Genomic DNA, 22,362 nt, shown 5'->3' on the forward strand with positions numbered 1-22,362 from the left:
ACATTTTTTTATTAGGACGTATCAAAACCCAAAAATTAACAAAAACATTTTTGAAGCATTACACGTAGTCTAAAATAACACAAAATAAATCAATATAAATACACAGAAGTAATAACAAAAATAAAAGACATAATTGATCCAACTTGATTTGAAAGCACTAAGATGTAAAGTCAATTATTTCAAGAATAAAACAAAAGGAAAAAAACACACTAAAAATAGAGTGGAATTCGGTGCTACTTTGGATCAAAGAGATTCCTCGGCATTTTAGTTCTTTGTTATTTTGCATCAAAAGTGGTCCACCTTAAAAATTCCTTGTGTCATACCACACAACACACGTTGAGATATTTTAGGTTCTAACACACCATACAGTACTGTACATTTGTTTATTACTGATGTTTTTAAGGTAGTTGTGTACACTTATAATTAGAAGCCATATCTCATATTCTTTCTTTAATACAATCTCATCTCATATTAGCCCTAGCTAGGAAAGTAAAGAAAGTCATGTCTGACTACGCTACAGCTCGGTGGTCCACTGGCCTCTTCGACTGTTTCTCCGATTGCAAAAGCTGTAAGTTCTTCAGTACTAAAACGCCGTCGTATCATCTATCCAAAACATAGTAAAACTAGCTATTATAACTTCAATGTCTAATAAATCTATTGCTTATTAGGCTGCTTGACCTTTTGGTGCCCTTGTGTTACTTTTGGCCGAGTTGCAGAGATCGTAGACAAAGGAACCACATGTAAGTATATAGTGATTATTACTAATGCTGTAATTATATTTGAGATTATTATTGATTAATTAATGAATTACATGCAGCATGTGGAACAAGTGGAGCTCTGTACGCACTGGCAATGTTTCTGACAGGATGGGCTTGCTTGTGTTCGTGCTGCTATAGATCAAAGATGAGAGAACATTACGGTCTCAAGGGCAACTCTTGTAAAGATTGCTTGATCCATAGCTTTTGTGAAGGCTGTGCCTTGTGCCAAATGTACCGTGAGCTCGAGAACCGCGGCTACAACATGAAACTTGGTATATATAATCTATATACGAGTTACAAACTCAAAAATTCTTGATGATTTTATCATAAATATATATGAGTAATTTGTAAAAAATAGACGAACCCATTTTATATTTTAGCTTTATTTTGATAATTTTTTTTCAAAATAGTCTCTGTTTGGAATTTAGATAAGCTATCTAGCATTTCGGACATGGTGTCTTGATACCCTAGTTGGAGTTGAAGTCCATTTTGCAAAATATTATCAAAATTAGACCAAAATACAAAATATTTTTTTTCCTTCTTAGAAAAAATCATTTTTCCAAAACATATATATACTTTATTTTTATATGGTTTCTTGGTAAAATGATCTATTTTTTTAAATTATTTTGTATTTTAACCTAGTATTAATAATTTTTTGCAAAATGATATTTCACAATTCGGCCAGATAAAAAAATGTAGATAATCCGTTGAAAAATTTATACAAACAGTTGAATTTTTAGGCAGAAATTATCTTAAAAAATGTCATTCTCACCAATTTTTTTTTATATTTACTAATTTAATGTAACAAAGGTCTCTTGGTAAAATAGTCTATTATTTAAGTTATTATGGACTCTAGCATAGTTATGATAACTTTTACGAAATAGCCTCCAACACTCTCCACACAGCTAATCAAAAAATTTCATATAACTTGTAAAAAAATTTAGATAATTGGTCGAAATTTTTATAAAACTGATTAAAATTTTAGGCAAATACTATTTTACAAGAAGTTATCAAAATTATGCTAAAGTGCAAAATTACTTAAAAAAAAAGTTCAATTTCACTAATTACTCATGTAAGAATCAATTTAATAAAGAAACGAGGTAAGATCGATGAAAATCACACATAATGTTATTATGTTGTTCTATCACAATCATTTCAAGTATTAGAAGAAATTGCGTGTAAATTAAGCTTGAAGAAAAATATATATAGCTGCAGATGTATAGTGAAAGTGAATTTTGAAGAAGATAATTATTAATGTTGGTTTGTGTTTGTGTTTGTGTTTATATATATTTATAGGATGGCAAGGAGGTGTGGAGGAGAAAAATCGTGGGATGGGAATGGGTCCCGTTGCTCCAACTGTGCAAGGAGGCATGACTCGTTAAATATATATATATATATTTATATATATAATTATTAGCTTCTTCTATGTTTAATAATAATTGGTGAAAATAGTTTTATTCATATGTTGTCACTTTGAAAAATGGTTGTGAATTTTCGAGAGAATGTTAAGTATATTTGGAGGTTATGCTGCAAAGAATTATATATAAAAAAAAAAGACAATCATAAAGTGACTATAAAAATAATGTTATTCTTACCAAATATGTGTATCAATTATGTATTTAAATTAATATACACTACAAAAAATCTTAGTTTTAGTCACAACAAATTTTGTGACTAAAAACAAAAAAATTGTGACTAAGGAAAAATCATTATACTTATGTCATCACTAAAAAGTCCGTGGCTAAAAGTATTAGTCACAAAGATCACAATTTGTTGTCACTAAATGTATTTTTAGTCACAACAAATTTTATCACTAAAAATAATAGGTTGTGACTAAAGCTACATTAGTGACAACTTGTGATTAAGTATGACTTTTTAGTCACAAGTAATATTTTGTTGTTACTAAAAGTGACATTTAGTGACACAAAATATATGTTGTGACTAAAAAGTTGTCACTAAAGGTTACATTTATTTGTAGTGATAGTATGTACCAGATTTATGTTATTATCATTTATTGTGGTTGTAATACTTTTATCACCATGTATAATTATGTTGAAATAATATTGAAATAATATTTCAGTAGTGTTCAAATATTGTAATTTAATGTATGTGAGAATTTTTAATTATTTGACTAAAATTGAAAGATTAATTAGTAAAAATAGATCATTTTATAATATCATGTAAAATAAAATAAAAAATTGATATTTTTTTTATAAAATAATGATCTTGCATAGAGTGTCGATAATCAAAATAGGGACGTCCAAATATATTTACAAAAACCATATTACAAAAAAGTTTTTGGAGTAGTTATTTTTATTATTTAATATGTAATATTTTTTATATTTAATGTGCTGTTTTTAAAAAAAAAACTTAAACACCCCATAGGGTGGTGAAAATTTAAGTGAAAAAGGTTGCGCCAAAAAAAATTAACTTTTAAATTTGAAAATAAAAAAATAATTTAAGTTCTCGATAAATTGATTTTTGTTTTTCAAAAATGTTTTAATAATCATACACTATTTAATTAAATTTTTTGTTATTGGTAATACTCTATTCCTATCATAATGTTGCCGCAATACAGTTATATATTTATATTAATTTAAAGGGCATCGTCACACAAAAATAGTTAGATGTGTTACTCGAAGGGCTAACACCTTTTGAGGCCTTAAGCATAAAAATAATTTAGGTCTTGAAGAAATATTTTTGTGCCTTATTTGTATAAAATAAATTATTCTTTGTCGTCATTTCATATTAAATGATATTTTTTGGGACTTTTTTTCATTAAAAATTGAAAAAATAAATTGAGGCCTTAGGCTAAACCCTAGTTGACCTTATGGTTGAGCGCTCTGTTACTCTATTGTAACAACACATATGTCATTGCAATAAAGTATACAAATAAAAATATGCAATTTTAAAAATAGAAATTTAAAGAAATACTCATCTCGGGTGCTCTGGTAGGGTTTTCCTTTTAGCTTTGCCCCTATTGAAGGGTTCGTGTCTGGTCTCAGTGACCTGGTTGGTTGCGTTCGTTGATTGTCTCTTTGCATTCTTTGGCTTTGGTGTTTCGTGGTTTTGCAGGGTGGGAGCTCTGTTTCTTCTTCTCTCACGACGGCTGCACTTTCTCGAAAATTGGGGAACGTTTTTCTTCCATTTTTCTCTGGGTGCCTCAAAGGGCTTTCTTGTCTACGCTTGAACGCTTCTCCAAAGTTTGGGTGTTCTCTATTTTGGGGTATGCTTCTGGGTTTTTTGCTCTGTTGGATTCCTCTGTGTTGTGGACTTGTGGGTAGCAGGGACAGTCAGTTCTTGGGTGATTTCAGGGAGATTGGGCCTGTGTTTTCTGGGTTCATTTCGGTTCCTAGACTCTTCTTTGACCGATTCTTTTCTATTTCTTGGGCTATCTATGGAGAATTCAAGCCTTTCTTTGAAAGAAATTGAAGAAAGGTGTGTGAAACTCCAACTGGAGGATGAAGAACAGGGAGGATTGTACTATGACACAATTCGAGAAAACATTACCAGTATCGATGCTCGGTGGTGCCTGGTTGGACGTTTTCTGGTGGATAACCCTTTGGATTTCCAAGTGATGCAGCACATGATGGTTGTAAGTGTAGTCACCATAGATGTAAGTGTTCCAAATGCTTCCAAATGTAAGTGTCCTTTGCCATCTCACGTCGTCTAACATTACTTCAAGCTCTCAATGAAAGCACCAAAATGTTGACTGTCTTTTTCGCTATCAACCTTAAGAAGAGAGATTAAAGAAACAAGAAACAAGAACACAATGATTTTTACGTGGTTCGGGTTATAAAAGAACCCTAGTCCACGAGTCTCTGATATTAAGAGGATTGGAAGCTTGTGATGGCAAGCTTCAATGTTGTTTTCTCAGGCAGCGTTTAGATTGCTCTGAGTATAATGTGTTTTCTCTCCAAAAAACTGAACCCTTTACAATGAGACTCCCAACTCTATTTATAGAGGCTGGGGTCATTAATACTTGTTGACCCTCGATTTGGTCAGCGACACGGAGTCAAGAAAAATGACAAAAACAAGATAAATGACACAAAGATATATAGCGGTTTGGCCGCAAAGATGGAAATAACCTACGTCCACTTAGTGTTCTTATTAATGTAGAACTCCAAAAACGGTTATCAATGAACTAAGGTTCACGATTTTCACAAGGTTGGAGATGAATGCAAATTTGGCGGATAAAAACACTATATTTCTCTCTAAAAGTCCAAAAAGTCCTCTCTCTTGAGCCCTTTGAGTCTTATCTATAGGCTCAAGGAGTTCTTCATGGGCTGATGAGTCTTAATTACATTTAATACAAGCGTATCTAAATAATAATGGAGATCACAATTATTACATAAATGTGAAATTACATATATGTAGAAAATATCTGAAATGTTGTGATGGACCCAAAACGGGTATGTTTAAAAATTGATAAATCGCAAGCGCACGAATCGTTCATATAGAATAGTGATCGTGTAAGCAAGAATGTCGAACCCAAAGGAGTTGTCTAAAATCGAAAAGAAAACTATTTTAAACCAAAATTAATAAATTCTAACCTAGTTCCAAATATTGATGAGATTTTTGTATAATAAAAATAAAATAAAAGATAATAATAAAGAAACTAAAGACAATATATATAACATAAATTAAAAGTAGAAATCAAGATAGTAAAATAAGATTATTAAGGATTAGAATCCACAAAATATAAGTTCAATAATATTTATAAGTACATTGATTCCCAAGTTTTAGTGATAGTTAAAATAAATCAAGCTATCATTTTCCAAATATATTTATAATTTTAAGCACAAATTACTTCTAAAAATATAGGATTTTTCTTCACTTTTCAAAATTATAATTTCAAAGCATTTAGTGTAAATCAATCTAATGAAATAACAAATAAATCAATGAACATTATTTATAAGGCAAAACATAATATTTTTGTTTTAAGCATGGATGTGTACAATTTAATGACACATCTTACACAAAGAATATTATGTTTTTGCACTAATGAAGAACAAAGTGTAAATATGTGCTAACAATCCAAAATACATGATATTTAAGATAAAAGAAGATATTTGAAGAAGAAAATTCCATAAACTTTGTTGCACAAAATGGGAAATCAACATACAAAATAAACACTATCTAGTTACAAATTGTTTCATCATCATCTTAATATTCTTAAAAAGATTAGAAACTCATAACTAGAATAGCAAATACACACTAAAAATTACAAACATAAATAGGAAAATTTGGAGGAGAAACCCCCAAATTTTTCTTCTAAAAATACATAGAAATTAACCAAAAAGAAGAAGAAGATGAAGAGAATTGAGAGGTTTTGAATGTGTAGAAATTATGGTATAGTAACCTCCCCTCAACATGGATCCCAAACTCCCTTATTTATAGCTAAAAAATGGGAATTAAAATAATCAATTTAAAATAATTAAATTGATTAAATTAATTTAATTAATTATAATATGGTAAATATGGGTAAATTATAGGGTGTAATAATGATATTTTGGGGGTAAAATGTGTAGAAAGTTGGGTAAGAATTGGCATTTTTGAACATAGGGGACAAGAGTGCTTTTGGACAATTTATGGGCTCAAGACAATTGGAAAAATAAGCTTGATGGCAGCTGCATGGGGGCTGGCTGTTGGAGGCTGCTGGTAGTCTTGGGCTGGTGATGTTTGGAAGAAGAAGCCAGGCGTGGGAGGCAGCTTGGGGAAGCATCATATGCATTGGCAGCTGCTGAAGGTGGAATTGGAGGAGCTGTTGGGCTTGGGCTGGCACTGGAGTGGCTGATTGGGAGGTGGAGCTTCATTGGGCCTGGCATTTGGTGCGGCCCTAGGGGGCTGAAATGCCAATTTTCTTTGTTATTTTTCACAAAAATGCCATTTTTTTCATCATTTTCATTGCTTTTCAAGAGCATAAATTCCCTACAAAATAAATCATAATACAATATTTTCAATTATAAAATAAATCAATTTAATTCTTTGAAAATATTAATTATAACTTAATTATATTTTACATTTAAGTTCAATAATACAACATTTTTTTACCACTAACTTAACAATAATAATTCAAATAATTAACTACAACATTTTACAACAAAATAATTATAAAAACACACAAAAGTATATAAAATCATGATAAGACTAATAAATTCAAAATTACTTAAAAACTTAATAAATTATTTAAAAACTCAAGAATTAAGCAACAATTAGCACATAAAAAGTGGTAAAATAACTCTATTTTGTAGAGTTATCATGTTGCGACCAGACTGGTCACCCATAAAATATGTTGTCTGCTGAGTGAATTCTCTTCTGGTCGATGGTCGAACAGGACTGTTGACCGCGTTTTTTGCCAACAACGTGAGAACGTCAAAAACGATAAAGCCTTCAAGAGAAATAAAACGACACAGACGGGTTTGAAAAGAAAATAAATAACACGCGCAATTTTTATAGTGGTTCAGCCCCAATATGTTGGTAATAGCCTAATCCACTTAGAGTTGTGATTATAGATCTGTACTCAAGATCAGATGAACTGAGCCAACTGAGTTTCTTCAGTACAGATTACAAGAATACAAGAATTCTTTCAGATACAAGCACTTTCTCTCTCTAGAAAACTCAGACCCAAAATTTCCCAAAAAGGTCAAAAGAAGAAGCAGAAAACCATTTTCTGATCTCATAAGCCATGTATTTATAGGCTTAGGATCATACATCTGATATCCCCTAGAATCGGGATATTTTATTATTCTTATTATATTTAAATTACAAAAATATTCAAAATTTAACAGAACACCAAATTTGTGGGAAGAATGAGAGATTCCCGCGTGTGCCAAGACCGGTTCTTGTTGAAGCCGTTTCTGGGAATCTTGACTTAGTCCTCCTCTATCAGGTCGACCCATATCTCTTTCAAGCTGGTCGAACACACCTCTACAAGATAGTCACGCACTTAGCTGGTAGGATATACACTTGCTAGTCGGACATGTGCATGCTGGTAGGACCACTTGCTGGTAGGTAATCGCCAAAATGTAACACGCAAGTATACGCGGTCTAATCAAGTAATATATGATAAGTAAAGTGTCGATCCCACGAAGAATGCTATTAATTACCAATAATTAACCTCTAATTCTAATTGATTTGAATAATAATTTCATATTGATAAATAAAATAACTATTACTAAAAATTTAGAAAACTACTAAACACTGAAAGAAATGCAGAGATGAAATTTGATTTAATTCAATAAATGCAAAAGTTAGGGCTTTAGTTTCATCAACTTTCCACTTATGATTTCTAATCAATTCTCAAGATTTCTTAATTCTATTGTGGTAGCAGATTACAATTATATATTATAGTCTTGTTAGGATCTATAATTCTCTACAATATACGATTTCCTACATCTCTGTGGTAAATCAATATATTGCAGGCTTTAAGCACATAATCCCTAAACTACACAATTCATAAAAGTACTTTCGTCTAATATAAAATTGCGAATATTTACCTATAGCATAATTATCCTTCTCTTTTCAGAGTATAGGTTAAAATCATATAAACATGTAAATGATGATCAAACATTCACAAGCATTAAGCATATGATAAATAATCCACAGCAGATGAAAGAAATTCAGGAAAATTTCATTAAGAGATCAAAAGTTTCAAGAAGAATCCACTAAAACCCTAATAACAAGATTAGTTCAAAGCAGACATAATGAAATCAATCAAATTAAATATAAACATAAACATCAGTAGAGAGATTACAGAAGAAAATAAGAAATCAAACTCTAGGTCTTCAATGTTCTCCTCTGCCTCTAATGACTTCTCTCCACTTCTAATTATCAATAGAATAGAATAATTAACTCTTAAAACGTATTTAAACAAAAACCCTAAAATATCTAACAAAATTGACAATTCTGTAGGTCACGATCAGCCACACGCGCCGCGGCCCTAGCATCCAAGCGCCGCGGTGCGCATCTATGCCCAGCGCAACCCCTTCTCTGACTTCAGCGAGCGCCGCGGCGCTTCCCTCAGGCACCGCGGCCCTTAAAAATTCCAGAATTAAGGCTCTCTCTATAATGCCCCAAATTTCCTAATAAGGTTTAGGACCTTGATTAGGAGGCCGGGAGGGCCATAATTGATCTATTATGCTATTTAATAATCATATGCATGTTCATGTGAATTATATTATTATATGATGGTAAATGCATGCATATGGGAGTATTTATAGTTATGAGGGCATTTTGGTAATTTGGCATGTTGAGGGCATATTTGTAAATTGGGTGCATATTGTAATTTGTGAATGAGATTTTATTATTATGGAGATATATTCGAGCTATTCGGCATGAGACGATCCTAGATTATGAGTTAGCGGTTTTGTCATAACGGGGTCAATTTTGGGGTAATAGAAGTGCTTATTTGATGATAAGTGTGGAATATTTGAGATCAAGAGGGAATTCTGAAAGTTTTGACTATAATGTCCCCGGGGGTGTTTTCGGGACCCTGAGTCTTAGGTTTTATTTGAGGTTACTTAAGCTTGAAGTAGCTTGTCAGATAAGAACGTACGTTAGGAAATCTCTCTCTTCCTTCCCGATAGCTTATTTTACCGTTCGAAGCCTTTTTGAAGGAATCTCGAGTTCTAGGAGTCAGAATCAAGCGAGGGTCGAGGCATAGCGATCCTAAGAAAGATTAGAAGCTTCTTAATCGAAGGATTTAACGAAAAACAACCCAATCAAAGGTAATCTAAGTTTGAAGTTTTGAATTTCTAACGTTTTTAAGCTTAGAATTGGACTTTGTGAATTGTTGAGTTTTTGGTTGGTTTAAGCTTCAGGTTTTGGTGGTTTTGGACCATTGGGAAGTTTGGGAACTTTTATTTGATGATTTGGAGATGTTTGGATGGGTTTTTGGAAGGTTTTAGAAGTGGAAAAACGAAGAAAAATGGCTGGTGCGAAGTTGGGCCGCGGCCTTGTTCTTGGGCGCCGCGGCCCTAGCTTGAGGAAGGTGGAGGAGGCTCTGCCAGGGGGGCGGGCCGCGACATGGTCCATGTAGGGCCGCGACCCTTAAGGAAAAAAATGCCAAAAATGTGTTTTTGTGATGGAAACTTAACTCTAAGGGCCTAGGATCGATCCTACTACTTAGTTGAGTGGGATTCGATGTTCCGGAGGCTTGGGTTGGGTTTGGAAGTATTTAATTACTCATTTTGATGAGGTTTTATATTTGGTTATGACTAGGTGACCGCTAAGGGCTTAAAGGTTGATCGTTCTCAAGGGTCGTTCTTTAAATCATTCTAGCTCGAATCTGAGGTAAGAAAACAGCACCCTGTGTATATGTGACATGCATGGTTATTCTTGATGCATGTTGGTTGATTGTTAAACGTGACATGTATGGCTGCTATTGATGCATGTTGGATTGCTAAGTATGATGCATGTGATGCACGAGAAACATGTGATTAGGACATGCTTTGTATACTGGGTATGATATCGTTCAGAGCTTGAGCCTCTGTGTTGTGCATGGTCCTAATTGTACTAGTACCTGTTTAGTAAGCATGTTGAATACCTTGTTTATGGATGTGGAGCATGTGATATATGTTTGGTGGCATGGTTTACCTGTGTATGGCACTGACTAGTCAGGGACCGACCCTAAAGTCGATGAACATGCATTGAATGGCTCTATAGCATTAATGCTGGACCGACCCTAAAGTTGAAGAATTTATAAGCGCTTGCCTGGTCTAAGACCGGATGTTTATATCCAGGGCACATGGCCCCGGTGACTGTTTGTCACATGGCTAGGGGACGATGTCCATAGTTACGACTCTAGAGTCGGGAGATTAGATCTAATCGATGAACACGCGTTGAATGGCTCTATAGCATTAACGCTGGACCGACCTAAGGTCGATGAACCTATAAGCGCTTAACTAGTCTTTGACTAGCTATTCAGAGCCAGGGCTTATGGCCCGGTGACGGTATGTCACATGGCTAGGGAACGCTGTTCCATAGTTACGACTCTAGAGTTGGGAGGAAGGTTATGTTGGTGACCAATCACCATGCACCTATCCTGCTAAAGCTAGTGAGATGCTCACTTATTCATTAAGCCTGGTGATCCTATCATCACATGGCCAAAGGGTGTTGTCCCCAGGTTATGACTCTATGGTCATGAGGAAGGTTATGTTGGTGACCATTCACCATGCACCTATCCTGATTGAACTTATGAAAGGACAACCTATCAGTTAAGCCCTGGTGACCCTATCGTCACATGGCTAAAGGGTGCTGTCCCCACATTTGTGACTCTTGTGTTAGTCACCTATTTGTTTGAACTGTTGGTCCTGAATAATCAATACTATTATTGTTGATATTATATCATGTCATACTGTGTTTTCTTTCTGGGCTTCGGCTCACGGGTGCTATGTGGTGCAGGTAAAGGCAAGAGGAAGCTGGACCATCCTTGAGTTGGAGAGCTTAGGTAATGATGTGTACATATGCAGCTGCTCGTCCGCCACGGCCGAGGTTTAAAGTGGAACTAGGGTTAAACCCTGTTTTGCCGCTTAGAACGGCCTGTTGTAAATATGCTCTGTAATAGACTCTGAAACTATATTTTTGGGATCCCAACATATATGTTAAACGTTCTAGTGAAACGTTATATCTTAACCAAGATTTTTAATCCCTAAACCGCTAATCATACTTAGTACACGATTTTGGCCAAATGACTCGATTAGCGAGTTTAGCACTGTTTACAAGGCACACCGTAACGGTCCCTGGAGTTGGGGCGTTACACTCTCTGTTTCTCCCTTGCGCCGCAGCTCTTCATTCAAGCGTCGCAGCCCCTCTAATTCTTCCAAAATCTTGATTCCAAACTCCAAATCGAACAATTATCTCCACAAATGAGTCTTCAACCTCCTTTTTGTCAACATCTAGCATAAATTTCCCAATTTACACTGATTTTTCAGTCATTTCCCAAACTTCACGTTTTCTTCTCCTATTTCCTGCAAACATACCAAAACAAGCATAATACCGCATAACACTCCACCAAAATGACTCAAACTTACCCTAAACACATGTTAAAACTATGCTAAAAACAGACTCATCAAATTCCCCCAAACTTGACTTTTACTCGCCCTCGAGTAAACCAAAACAAACAACTCAACGAATAACAAAAACACACACACACATTTTTTTTTTTTTTTGAATCAAGCCAAGAACAATACTAAGCCTTAAGCTATGACAAATAACTCACTTATATAATCTTCAAGGAACTCAACTTGTAATCCAGAATTTCAGTTGAAACATTCATTCCATTCAATTAAACAACAAAAATAATAGCTCTCAAAATCATGATTTAACAAATAATATGTAATTGAATTCATTTATGCTCACTAAGTTTCCATTCCAATCCAACAACCAATTAATATCCCATAAGCTTGCTATACTTGCTAATCTCCACTAATGTAGACAAAACATGCTCAGAAATCAACAGGTCTTTTCAAGCTTATAACTGAATGGCTTAGGCAAAGGTGGATGAGAAAGTCATTTAAGCTCAACATATACCATGAACACTAACCAACCAACTCTACATTGAATACAAATCACAAGTCCAATCCCATTGTTCCCAATATCTTATCATTTCGAGAGAAATTGCATAAACAAAAATTTTCTTCTTTTTTTTTTGTTTTTTTTTTTGTTTTTTTTTATATATAACATTACACTCCCCCAAACTTATTCCTTGATAATAAAATTTGGAGTGTAATGTTATGTCATCATTCAAATATTTTTTTTCTTTCTTGTTTGTGTTTCTTTCTTTTTTTTTTCTCTCTCAAAATGTATTTTTTTCATTGTTGACACAACTTGCCATACATAATCACCCTATTACAAATCAATCTCAATTATCATTCATATGTTCATGGTACACGCAAGGGAAAGACAAAATAAAAGTTGGGTTTTCAAGTTATTAGCTCAAGCAAATGTCAATCAATAAAAGGGTCAATTTAGGCTCAACAATGGGTAACTAAGGATTAAACAAATCAAGGTTGGCTTGAAAGGCTCAAACGGTCCAAAAAATATTTGCCTAAATCATTTTTCTAAGCATGCATGATCTAAGATTTCGCCTCAAAAAGCAAGCAAACAAGTTCTAAGATAAACCAATCCAATCTTCCCTTCCTATTTCAAACTTAGCAAGCATAAAGTTTATTCCCTCACATAAAATTTATCAAAATCATGATTAAGCTCTCAATTATTTAAGTGTTTATAAAAAATGGAACAAAATATTCAACCAAGCACACGGATTTTTTTTAGCTTTATTCCCATTCAATTTACACAGTTCATCATTCAATCATATTATCATTGGTAACTTGATTCAACTCACACCCTAAAAAAATCACAACTAACACGACTAAAACCAAAACAAAACAACACAGAAACCAAAACAACAATAAATCTCTTCCCCCAAACTTAACCTAAACATTGTCCCCAATGTTTGAAAAAAAATCAAATAAAACAAAAGTAAAGGAAAAGAGACTTACCAAAGACATTTAAAATGGTGGAGGCAGCGGCGGCGGTTGATACGGGACAAACTGAGATGGTAAAGGAAATGGAGCCACATCTTCATCGTTCCGGAGAGACCACCGATTTACTAATGCATTTAGCTGGTCCACGTGATCAATTTGATACTCACTTTGTTGCGCCATGTATTGCTGCATATGCTGCTGCTGCGCAATCTGATAATTGTTCTGCTGAACCAAATACTGGAATTGATTCTGCATCAGCTGCATATAGGGATCAAAAGTACCTGCCGCAGGTTGAACAGGCGGCTGTACAACCGGTACTTCTTGCGCATGCTCCTCCGGAATCGTACCCTCCATATCCGCTTCATTATCATCTTCGTCAACTTCATCTACTCGGGGTCTTTTATCAACGGCACGCTGCCGAGGTGGTGGTGCTTCTAAGGAAGGTAGTTCATACCCCAACACCCTATTCTTAGAAATTGCCGACATGGGTTTCCGAACAACATCACTTCCAAACATAACCACTCCATATGTTCGGCATAAATCTGTGATTAAGGAACCATGACCTAATCCTCCCGTAGTGGTCAACATACTGATATCCTTCATACTCTTCCTAACAACTCGGCCTACATCAATTGTCATGCCAGTCATAATGGCATAAACCAACAACAGCCTCTCCTTGTTGATATCCGACATATGAGTTGTCAGCATTAGCCTTGCACTCACAAAGTGCACCCAAGCCCGCGCCACATGATTCAATTGATAGCGCCACAGATATTTAGGAACACCACCAACAACTGTAAACCGAGCTCCCGGTATACTTAAAATTTCCGCCACCTCGACCCAATTAATATCATCCCCATGAGCCCATTGATGATATTCATCCTCCTCTTGTTCATACGTTGGCATACCATATAATTCAGCAATAGTGTCTATACCAACCGGAACTTGAACACCTCGAACAAATACTTCTGTATTCTTCATCTCTACATTGTTTGCATAAAATTCTAATACCACAGAAAAGTTGGCATGACTAACATCCTCTGCAGCAAACATAGCCCAACCCCTTCTTTGAATTTCCCCCCTAATTTCTTCATAAGTCGAGAGTTCACATGGTGATTCCGTATACTCAAAACCCCGCTCACTTATGACCTTCCTCTTACGAATCCTTGTATAGCGCTCAAAAGCGGCCTTACTTACGAATTTTGTGACATCATATTCTGGGGGTGGTTCGGGTTCCATAGAAGTGGATGGCCTAGAAGAAGATGGTCTATTGGTGTTCCTAGAAGAGGATCCCCTAGAAGGATTTCTCTTAGGTCCCATAATATTCTACAATAAATTGGACAGCACCTCCCCTGTTTTTTCAATATTCCCCAATTCCAAATGTCCTTACAAACAATGCAGACCAATTCACTACAATACTTCACTATCCCACTATAATCTTCAATCAAAAATCCCTTCTTTGCCTTCTATATAAAGAAATTACCAACAAAAATATGAATATTTGGAGAAACACTTACTTGACAATGATAACCTCCTCTTGAACTCTCCAATTGCACCAAGTAAGCATAAAATCACCACTCCAATTGATAGAAATTGTAGATTTAGGGTTTGAAATTTTTTTGGGGATTAGGGATTTCAAAATCAGAATAGAAAATGGGAAGGAGAAAGAAATATGTGGATGAATTTATATGTGGATTCAAGATATAATAGGGAGATTGAGAAGAAATTTCTGGGTAGAATAACGGAATTTAGAGAGAAAATGGAGAGAAATGGGTTGTGGAATTTTTTTCAAAATGGAGAGAATGGCAAAAATGAAAGAGGGAAACCCCCTTTAAGGCTCGGACCTGCATACGCGTCGCGGCGCGCACCTCCAAGCGTTGCGGCGCTCCCCATAATTTTTTTCTGGGAATTTTCCAAGCGCCGCAGCCCTCTCTCCAGAATGCCAAATCTTCATTCTTTTTTTTTTTTTTTTTTAGAGTTTTCACGATTTCCACGGTTCTATTACATTCAAAAATACTAAAAACTAAGAAAAATAATAAGTCCAACCACAACTAAAAATTGTTCATACTTTTTACAAACAAACTGAACTAAAAATTAAAAATAAACATAGAAATGCCTCCTAAGAGCGCTGTCGTTAACGTCATTTAGCCGGACGCTGCTTTAGCTTCAGATCAAATCAATTCCAACTCGACCCCTCACATCCTTAAGAGCCATAGTGCCATGAGTTGTCCCTCGTTCCTTATGATTAGAAATTGGTGGTACTTTCCCCCGCTCATATAACCTTCAAATTCTTTCACTAAAGTACTTTTTTAATCGATTCCGCCCCTTCCTCATTCTGGTTTTCACTATGGAGCTTGTCTTAGAGCCTTCCAACTTGTTCTCTCCTTGGTTCACCACTTCAACTCTACAACACGTTGGAATTTCTATTGCTGCAAAAACTGTAAATATAACTTCCTCTTTTTGCACTCGCAGCTTTAATTCACCTTTTTGTACATCAATTAACGCCCTACCAGTCGCTAAGAATGGCCTTCCAAGTATTATTGGAATATTTTCATCTTCCTCCATGTCTAAAATAATAAAGTCCGCAGGAAAAATAAATTTACCCACTTTTACCAATACATCCTCAATAACTCCATGAGGATGATTAACTGTCTTATCTGCCATCTGCAAAGACACTGTAGTTGGCCGAGCTTCTCCCAAATTTAGCTTTTGAAAGATTGATAGAGGCATCAAATTCACACTAGCCCCTAAATCACATAATGCCTTTGTTTCTACTAAACTCCCTATAGAACATGGGATATTGAAACTGCCAGGATCTTTAAGCTTTGGAGGTAGTTTCTTCTGTAGTATTGCGCTGCACTCTTCAGTTAAAGCAACCATCTCATAATCCTCTAGCATCTTTTTCTTTGACAAAATTTCCTTCACGAACTTCACATAGCTAGGCATCTGCTCTAATGCTTCTGCAAACGGTATATTAATATGTAGCTTCTTGAACACCTCTAAAAACTTGGCAAACTGCTTATCCAAATTATGCTTGCGAAGCCTTTGTGGATATGGAATTCTAACATGGTGGTCAATGCTCACTGGTGGTACCACTTCTTTCTTGTTAAGGTCTTCAGTAACTTTTTCTTCATTAGACTTCTCCTTCTTTAGAAAATCTGCAGTAACCTCCTCTTGTGCTGGACTAGTGACATATCGATCCTCTCTTTTCTTGCCCTTGTTTGCTACTATAGGCCCCTCATACTTAGTCCCACTCCTCAAGGATATTGCATTACACTGCTCTTTAGGATTAACTTCTGTAGTGCTAGGCAAATTTCCTTGAGCTTATTTGACATTAAAGTAGCCAGTTGCCCTATTTGAGTCTCCAAACTTCTTATGGATGCCCTAGTTTCAGTCATGAATTGGTTAAGCACATCAGGTTGGGTTTCAGCTGGTTTCATTGGCATTTGAGGAGGTGATCTATTTTGTGGTTGATAATAGCCCGGTGGAGGATTTTGGTGTGCATATTGTTGTGGATAAGGTGGCCTATTTTGGGTAGGCTGATATGGTGGCTGAGGTGAAGGATAAGGTTGGAGGGTGTTTTGGTTGTTAGACCAGGAAAAGTTGGAATGGTTCTTCCAAGTTTGGTTGTAGGTCATGGAATTGGGATTATTAGGCTGTCTTTGGTAATTTCCTATGGCTTGGACTTCTTCCATGGGCATATTATTCATGTCTATAGCAGGGCATTGGTTTTGGTTGATGGGATGTACCACACACTTCACATAAGTTTTGAACTTGCATAGCTTGAGAGGGGAGTGTAGTCTTTTGTAATTGCTTCGTCAAGGCTGCTACTTGAGCTGTAAGCATCGTTATGGCATCCAATTCCATCATACCAGCAACCTTCTTTGGCTGTCCCCTTTCATTTGGCCATTGATAATTATTCATCGCCATCTCCTCTAATAGCTCATATGCCTCATTAGCACTTTTACTCATAAAGGCACCTCCCGTTGCAGCATCTATAATTGTTCTTGTCGTCCCATTCAACCCATTATAAAAATTATGCACCAACATCCACTTTTCTATTCCATGGTGCGGACACTTCCTTAACAATTCCTTAAAGCGCTCCCACGAATCATACAGTGACTCTCCATCCAACTGATAAAAATTATTAATCTCACCCCTTAACTTTGCAGCCTTTGCTGGAGGAAAGAACTTGGCAAGGAATTTCTGAGCTAACTCCTCCCATGTAGTGATCGAATTCGTTTGTAAGGAAATCAGCCAACTTTTCGCCCTATCCCTCAATGAAAATGGGAATAGCCTTAGTCTTATAGCATCATCACTCACCCCATTCATCTTGAACGTTGCACATAACTCCAGAAAATTAGCTATGTGTAAATTAGGGTCCTCCGTCGACATACCTCCAAACTGAACAATTGTTTGAACCATCTAAAGAATTGCTGGCTTAATCTCAAAATTGTTGGCAGCAATGGTTGGAGGTCTAATGCATGAATGCACTCCTGTAACAGTAGGAAGTACATAATCTCTTAATGTTCGTGCTCCTTGCTCCCTTGGAACCTCAGCAGCCCCTTGACCATTATTAGCACCATTTCCCAAATTATCAGCCATGGTGAATTCCAATTTCCTTTTTATTTTCCGGTTCTGCCTGCACGTTCTTTCAATTTCCCGGTCTATTGGTATAATCTGTTTTTGTCTATTGCTTCGCATATACCAACTAGTCCTGAAACACAAGAGAACCTTGATCCAAATAAATGTTAAAAAAATGAAAAATAAATAAATCAAATTAGAAAAAAAAATAACTTATTGATATTAATAAAAACAGTCCCCGGCAACGGCGCCAAAAACTTGATCACCAAAATGTAACACGCAAGTATACGCGGTCTAATCAAGTAATATATGATAAGTAAAGTGTCGATCCCACGAAGACTGCTATTAATTACCAATAATTAACCTCTAATTCTAATTGATTTGAATAATAATTTCAGATTGATAAATAAAATAACTATTACTAAAAATTAAGACAACTACTAAACACTTAAAGAAATGCAGAGATGAAATTTGATTTAATTCAATAGATGCAAAAGTTAGGGCTTTAGTTTCATCAACTTTCCACTTATGATTTCTAATCAATTCTCAAGATTTCTTTATTCTATTATGGTAGCAGATTACAATTATATATTATAGTCTTATTAGGATCTATAATTCTCTACAATATACGATTTCCTACATCTCTGTGGTAAATCAATATATTGCAGGCTTTAAGCACATAATCCCTAAACTACACAATTCATAAAAGTACTTTCGTCTAATATAAAATTGCGAAGATTTACCTATAGCATAATTATCCTTCTCTTTTCAGAGTATAGGTTAAAATCATATAAACATGTAAATGATGATCAAGCATTCACAAGCATTAAGCATATGATAAATAATCCACAGCAGATGAAAGAAATTCAGGAAAATTTCATTAAGAGATCAAAAGTTTCAAGAAGAATCCACTAAAACCCTAATAACAAGATTAGTTCAAAGCAGACATAATGAAATCAATCAAATTAAATATAAACATAAACATCAGTAGAGAGATTACAGAAGAAAATAAGAAATCAAACTCTAGGTCTTCAATGTTCTCCTCTGCCTCTAATGACTTCTCTCCACTTCTAATTATCAATAGAATAGAATAATTAACTCTTAAAACGTATTTAAACAAAAACCCTAAAATATCTAACAAAATTGACAATTCTGCAGGTCACGATCAGCCACACGCGCCACGGCCCTAGCATCCAAGCGCCGCGGCGCACATCTATGCCCAGCGCAACCCCTTCTCTGACTTCAGCGAGCGCCGCGGCGCTTCCCTCAGGCACCGCGGCCCTTAAAAATTATAGAATTAAGGCCCTCTCTGTTTCTCCCTTGCGCCGCAACTCTTCATTCAAGCGCCGCGGCCCCTCTAATTCTTCCAAAATCTTGATTCCAAACTCCAAATCGAACAATTATCTCCACAAATGAGTCTTCAACCTCCTTTTTGTCAACATCTAGCATAAATTTCCCAATTTACACTGATTTTTCAGTCATTTCCCAAACTTCACGTTTTCTTCTCCTATTTCCTGCAAACATACCAAAACAAGCATAATACCACATAACACTCCACCAAAATGACTCAAACTTACCCTAAACACATGTTAAAACTATGCTAAAAACAGACTCATCAGTAGGACATGCAAGTGCTGGTCGGACACATGCATGCTGGACATATGCAAGTGGTAGGACATGCAAGTCCTGGTCGGACACATGCATGTTGGACTAACATGGCACTCTGGTCTAGCATGCCATGTCTCTCGTCTAACATGGAACTCTGGTCTAGCATGCCATCTCTCTCCTCTAACATGGCACTCTGGTCTAGCATGCCATGTCTCTCGTCTAACATGGCACTCTGGTCTAGCATGCCATGTCTCTTGTCTAACATGGCACTCTGGTCTAGCATGCCATATCTCTACTTGGACAGTCATGCACTTGCTGGTAGGACACATGCACTTGCTGGTCGGACACATGCATGCTGGACATATTCAAGTGGTAGGACATGCAAGTGCTGGACAGCAAAGTCACTCCTGGTTGGATGCAACTTACCCGGTCGGTCATGACACCTCTCAAGCAGTCAAAACTCTTCATTGATGTACTGGGCCACTTTTAAGCCAGATCACTTTATCACAACTCTGAGGAGCCAATATATTTATTGACTTATTAATGTGTCTTTTACGGACCATGTACTGCCACTTGTCACCTCTATTGTCACGTCATCAATCTCCATTTTTTGGGGATAACAAGGACGTACTCACTTAAACAATCACATGTATCCCACGTGCATATTAATTTTGCCACGTCATCAAGTAAATCTTTTTTAGGTAAACAAAATTACAATCATCAGTAATTAATACACATTATTCCCATTATTAGGGGACTGATATCAATTCAATGCATTAGGCTGCATTGAATAGAGACCACGGCCCAAGCGAGATTTGCGGGGGCCACTACAGAAAGGCACCTACTTTATGGGGAACATGCCCCGGGTACTGTAATGCCCTAAACTCCAAGGACCGTTACGGTGTGCCTTTTAAACAGTGCTAACCTCGCTAATCGAGTCATTTGGCCATAATCGTGTAACTAAGTATGATTAGCAGTTTAGGGATTAAAAATGTTGGTTAAGATATAACGTTTCATTATAACGTTTACTGTATACATTGGGATCCCAAAAATATAATTTAAAGGTTTGTTACAAGAAAATATTTACAACCAGCCGATCTAAGCGGCAAAACAGGGTTTAACCATAGTTCCTCTTTCAATCCTCGATCGTGGCAGTCGAGCAACCGCATATGTACACATCGTCACCTAAGCTCTCCAACTCAAGGATGGTCCAGCTTTCTTTTGCCTTTACCTGCACCACATAGCACCCGTGAGCCAAAGCCCAGCAAGAAAACTCAATATTGCAATCATATAATATCAAACAATGATCATCCAAGACTTTTAGTCCTAAATAGAAGAGTGACAGTTGTAACAGTTACTAAGGTGGGTTCCGTTCCCATAACAAATAAATGATCAAGTCACTAGCTTAAACAGGATAAGTGACTGATAGGCAAGTCACTAATGTAAACAAAAGGAAGTGACCATAGAGTCACAACTGTGGGTACCGCTCCCATAGCCATGTGACGATAGGGTCACCTGGGCCTATTGACCCTGGCTCTGAGTAACTAGTTATAGAACTAGGCAAGAGGGAGTGACCATAGAGTCACAACTATGGGTACCGCTCCCTTAGCCATATGACGATAGGGTAACCTGGGCCTTTGGCCCCAGCTCTGAGTAACTAGTCATAGAACTAGACAAGCGCTTTTAGTTTTCATCGAACTTAGGGTCGGTCCAGCATTAATGCTCATAATGAGTCATTCAATGCAGATGTCGATTAGATCTAATCTTTTATCGGCGCTGAATTCATGACGCTTATGCCGCCCCTGACTCTTAGTTCAGTAACACGCGACCAGTGTTCAGTACCGTTGACAAACTTGACTAGTAAGTCACAGCTTCACAGATGGAACTGACACCATTGCCGATTCTGACTAGTTAGTCAGTGCCACACACAAGTAAGCAATGCTACCAGGCATATATCATATATCAAATATCCAAATATAGGGCATTCAGCATGCTTACTTAACAGTTGCTAGCATAGTTATGATCATGCACAAACACAGAGACTCAAGCTCTGATCAATCTCATATTCAACATTCACGGCATGCCCTAACCACATATTTCTCATGCATCACATGCATCATATACTGGGTGCAGTTTTCTTACCTCTAATTCGAGCGAGAAATAACAATTGAACAACCATTGAGAACGATCGATCCTTTAATCCCTTAGTGATCACCTAGTCATAACCAAATACAACCTCCAATTAATGAAAATCAACAATAAAAGGGTCTTGACCTAAACCTCACTCCCGAGACCCTGAATTGCACCCAAACAGTGGGTAGATTCGATCCCGAGCCTTAAGGATTGAAACCCCAAGCCAAAAACCCTTAAAAATGCCCAAAACAGGAATCTGATGGAACAGGGTAGTGCCCCAACGCTCAAGACAGAAAAGACACCCCTGAGTAGCGCTGTAGCGCCCCCAAGTGGGCGTTGTAGCGCTACACCCAACCAGAAATACCCCTGAACCTTTTCCCTTCGACTCCACCATTTCCAATCTGAACCAAAAGCTTCCAAACCTCATTTTAAGTCCCAAATGAACCCAAAAACAATCCCCACATGTCCTAGGCATTACAACCCAAGTAACCCTAGCCAAAACATCCATCAAACTCTCAACTTTCCAACTCAAAAACCCAACTGAAACTCAAATGAAAACATAGCAAGAACAAGAGACTCTATGGTTAAAAACTCACCTCAATCTCAGCAACACACCTTCTTCAATTGTAATGCCCCAACTCCAGGGACCGCTACAGTGCACATTGCAAACAGTGCTAAACTCGCTAACCGAGTCATTTGGCCATAAATGTGTATCTAAGTGTGATTAGTGGTTTAGGGATTAAAAACTTTGGTTAAGAATTAACGTTTCACTAGAACGTTTACTGTATACA

The 22,362-nt window shown here is 36.4% G+C and overlaps 1 protein-coding gene and 1 non-coding gene across 2 annotated transcripts; both read left to right on the top strand.

Moving 5' to 3' along the window:
• The first annotated feature begins 410 nt into the window (after positions 1-410).
• Positions 411-2,840, top strand: LOC133821993 (protein PLANT CADMIUM RESISTANCE 2-like). The gene is made up of 4 exons (XM_062254182.1): positions 411-568; positions 669-740; positions 818-1,030; positions 2,055-2,840. The coding sequence occupies exons 1-4, from the start codon at positions 502-504 to the stop codon at positions 2,138-2,140; spliced, it is 438 nt and encodes a 145-aa protein (XP_062110166.1). The 5' UTR covers positions 411-501; the 3' UTR covers positions 2,141-2,840.
• A 14,466-nt stretch (positions 2,841-17,306) lies between these two features.
• LOC133828230 (small nucleolar RNA R71) lies at positions 17,307-17,413 on the top strand. Its single transcript, XR_009890861.1, has one exon. It is a non-coding gene; the product is annotated as a small nucleolar RNA R71 (small nucleolar RNA).
• The last annotated feature ends 4,949 nt before the right edge of the window (positions 17,414-22,362 follow it).

The sequence above is a fragment of the Humulus lupulus genome, chromosome 3, assembly GCF_963169125.1.
Source record: "Humulus lupulus chromosome 3, drHumLupu1.1, whole genome shotgun sequence".
NCBI lineage: Eukaryota > Viridiplantae > Streptophyta > Magnoliopsida > Rosales > Cannabaceae > Humulus > Humulus lupulus.

Bases quoted from the DNA above. Each gene is read 5' to 3' on its own strand.
- LOC133821993 (XM_062254182.1), top strand. From the start codon at position 502: ATGTCTGACTACGCTACAGCTCGGTGGTCCACTGGCCTCTTCGACTGT. The intron at 741-817 runs GTAAGTATATAG...AATTACATGCAG, and splicing joins CGTAGACAAAGGAACCACAT to CATGTGGAACAAGTGGAGCT. The intron at 1,031-2,054 runs GTATATATAATC...ATATATTTATAG, and splicing joins CGGCTACAACATGAAACTTG to GATGGCAAGGAGGTGTGGAG.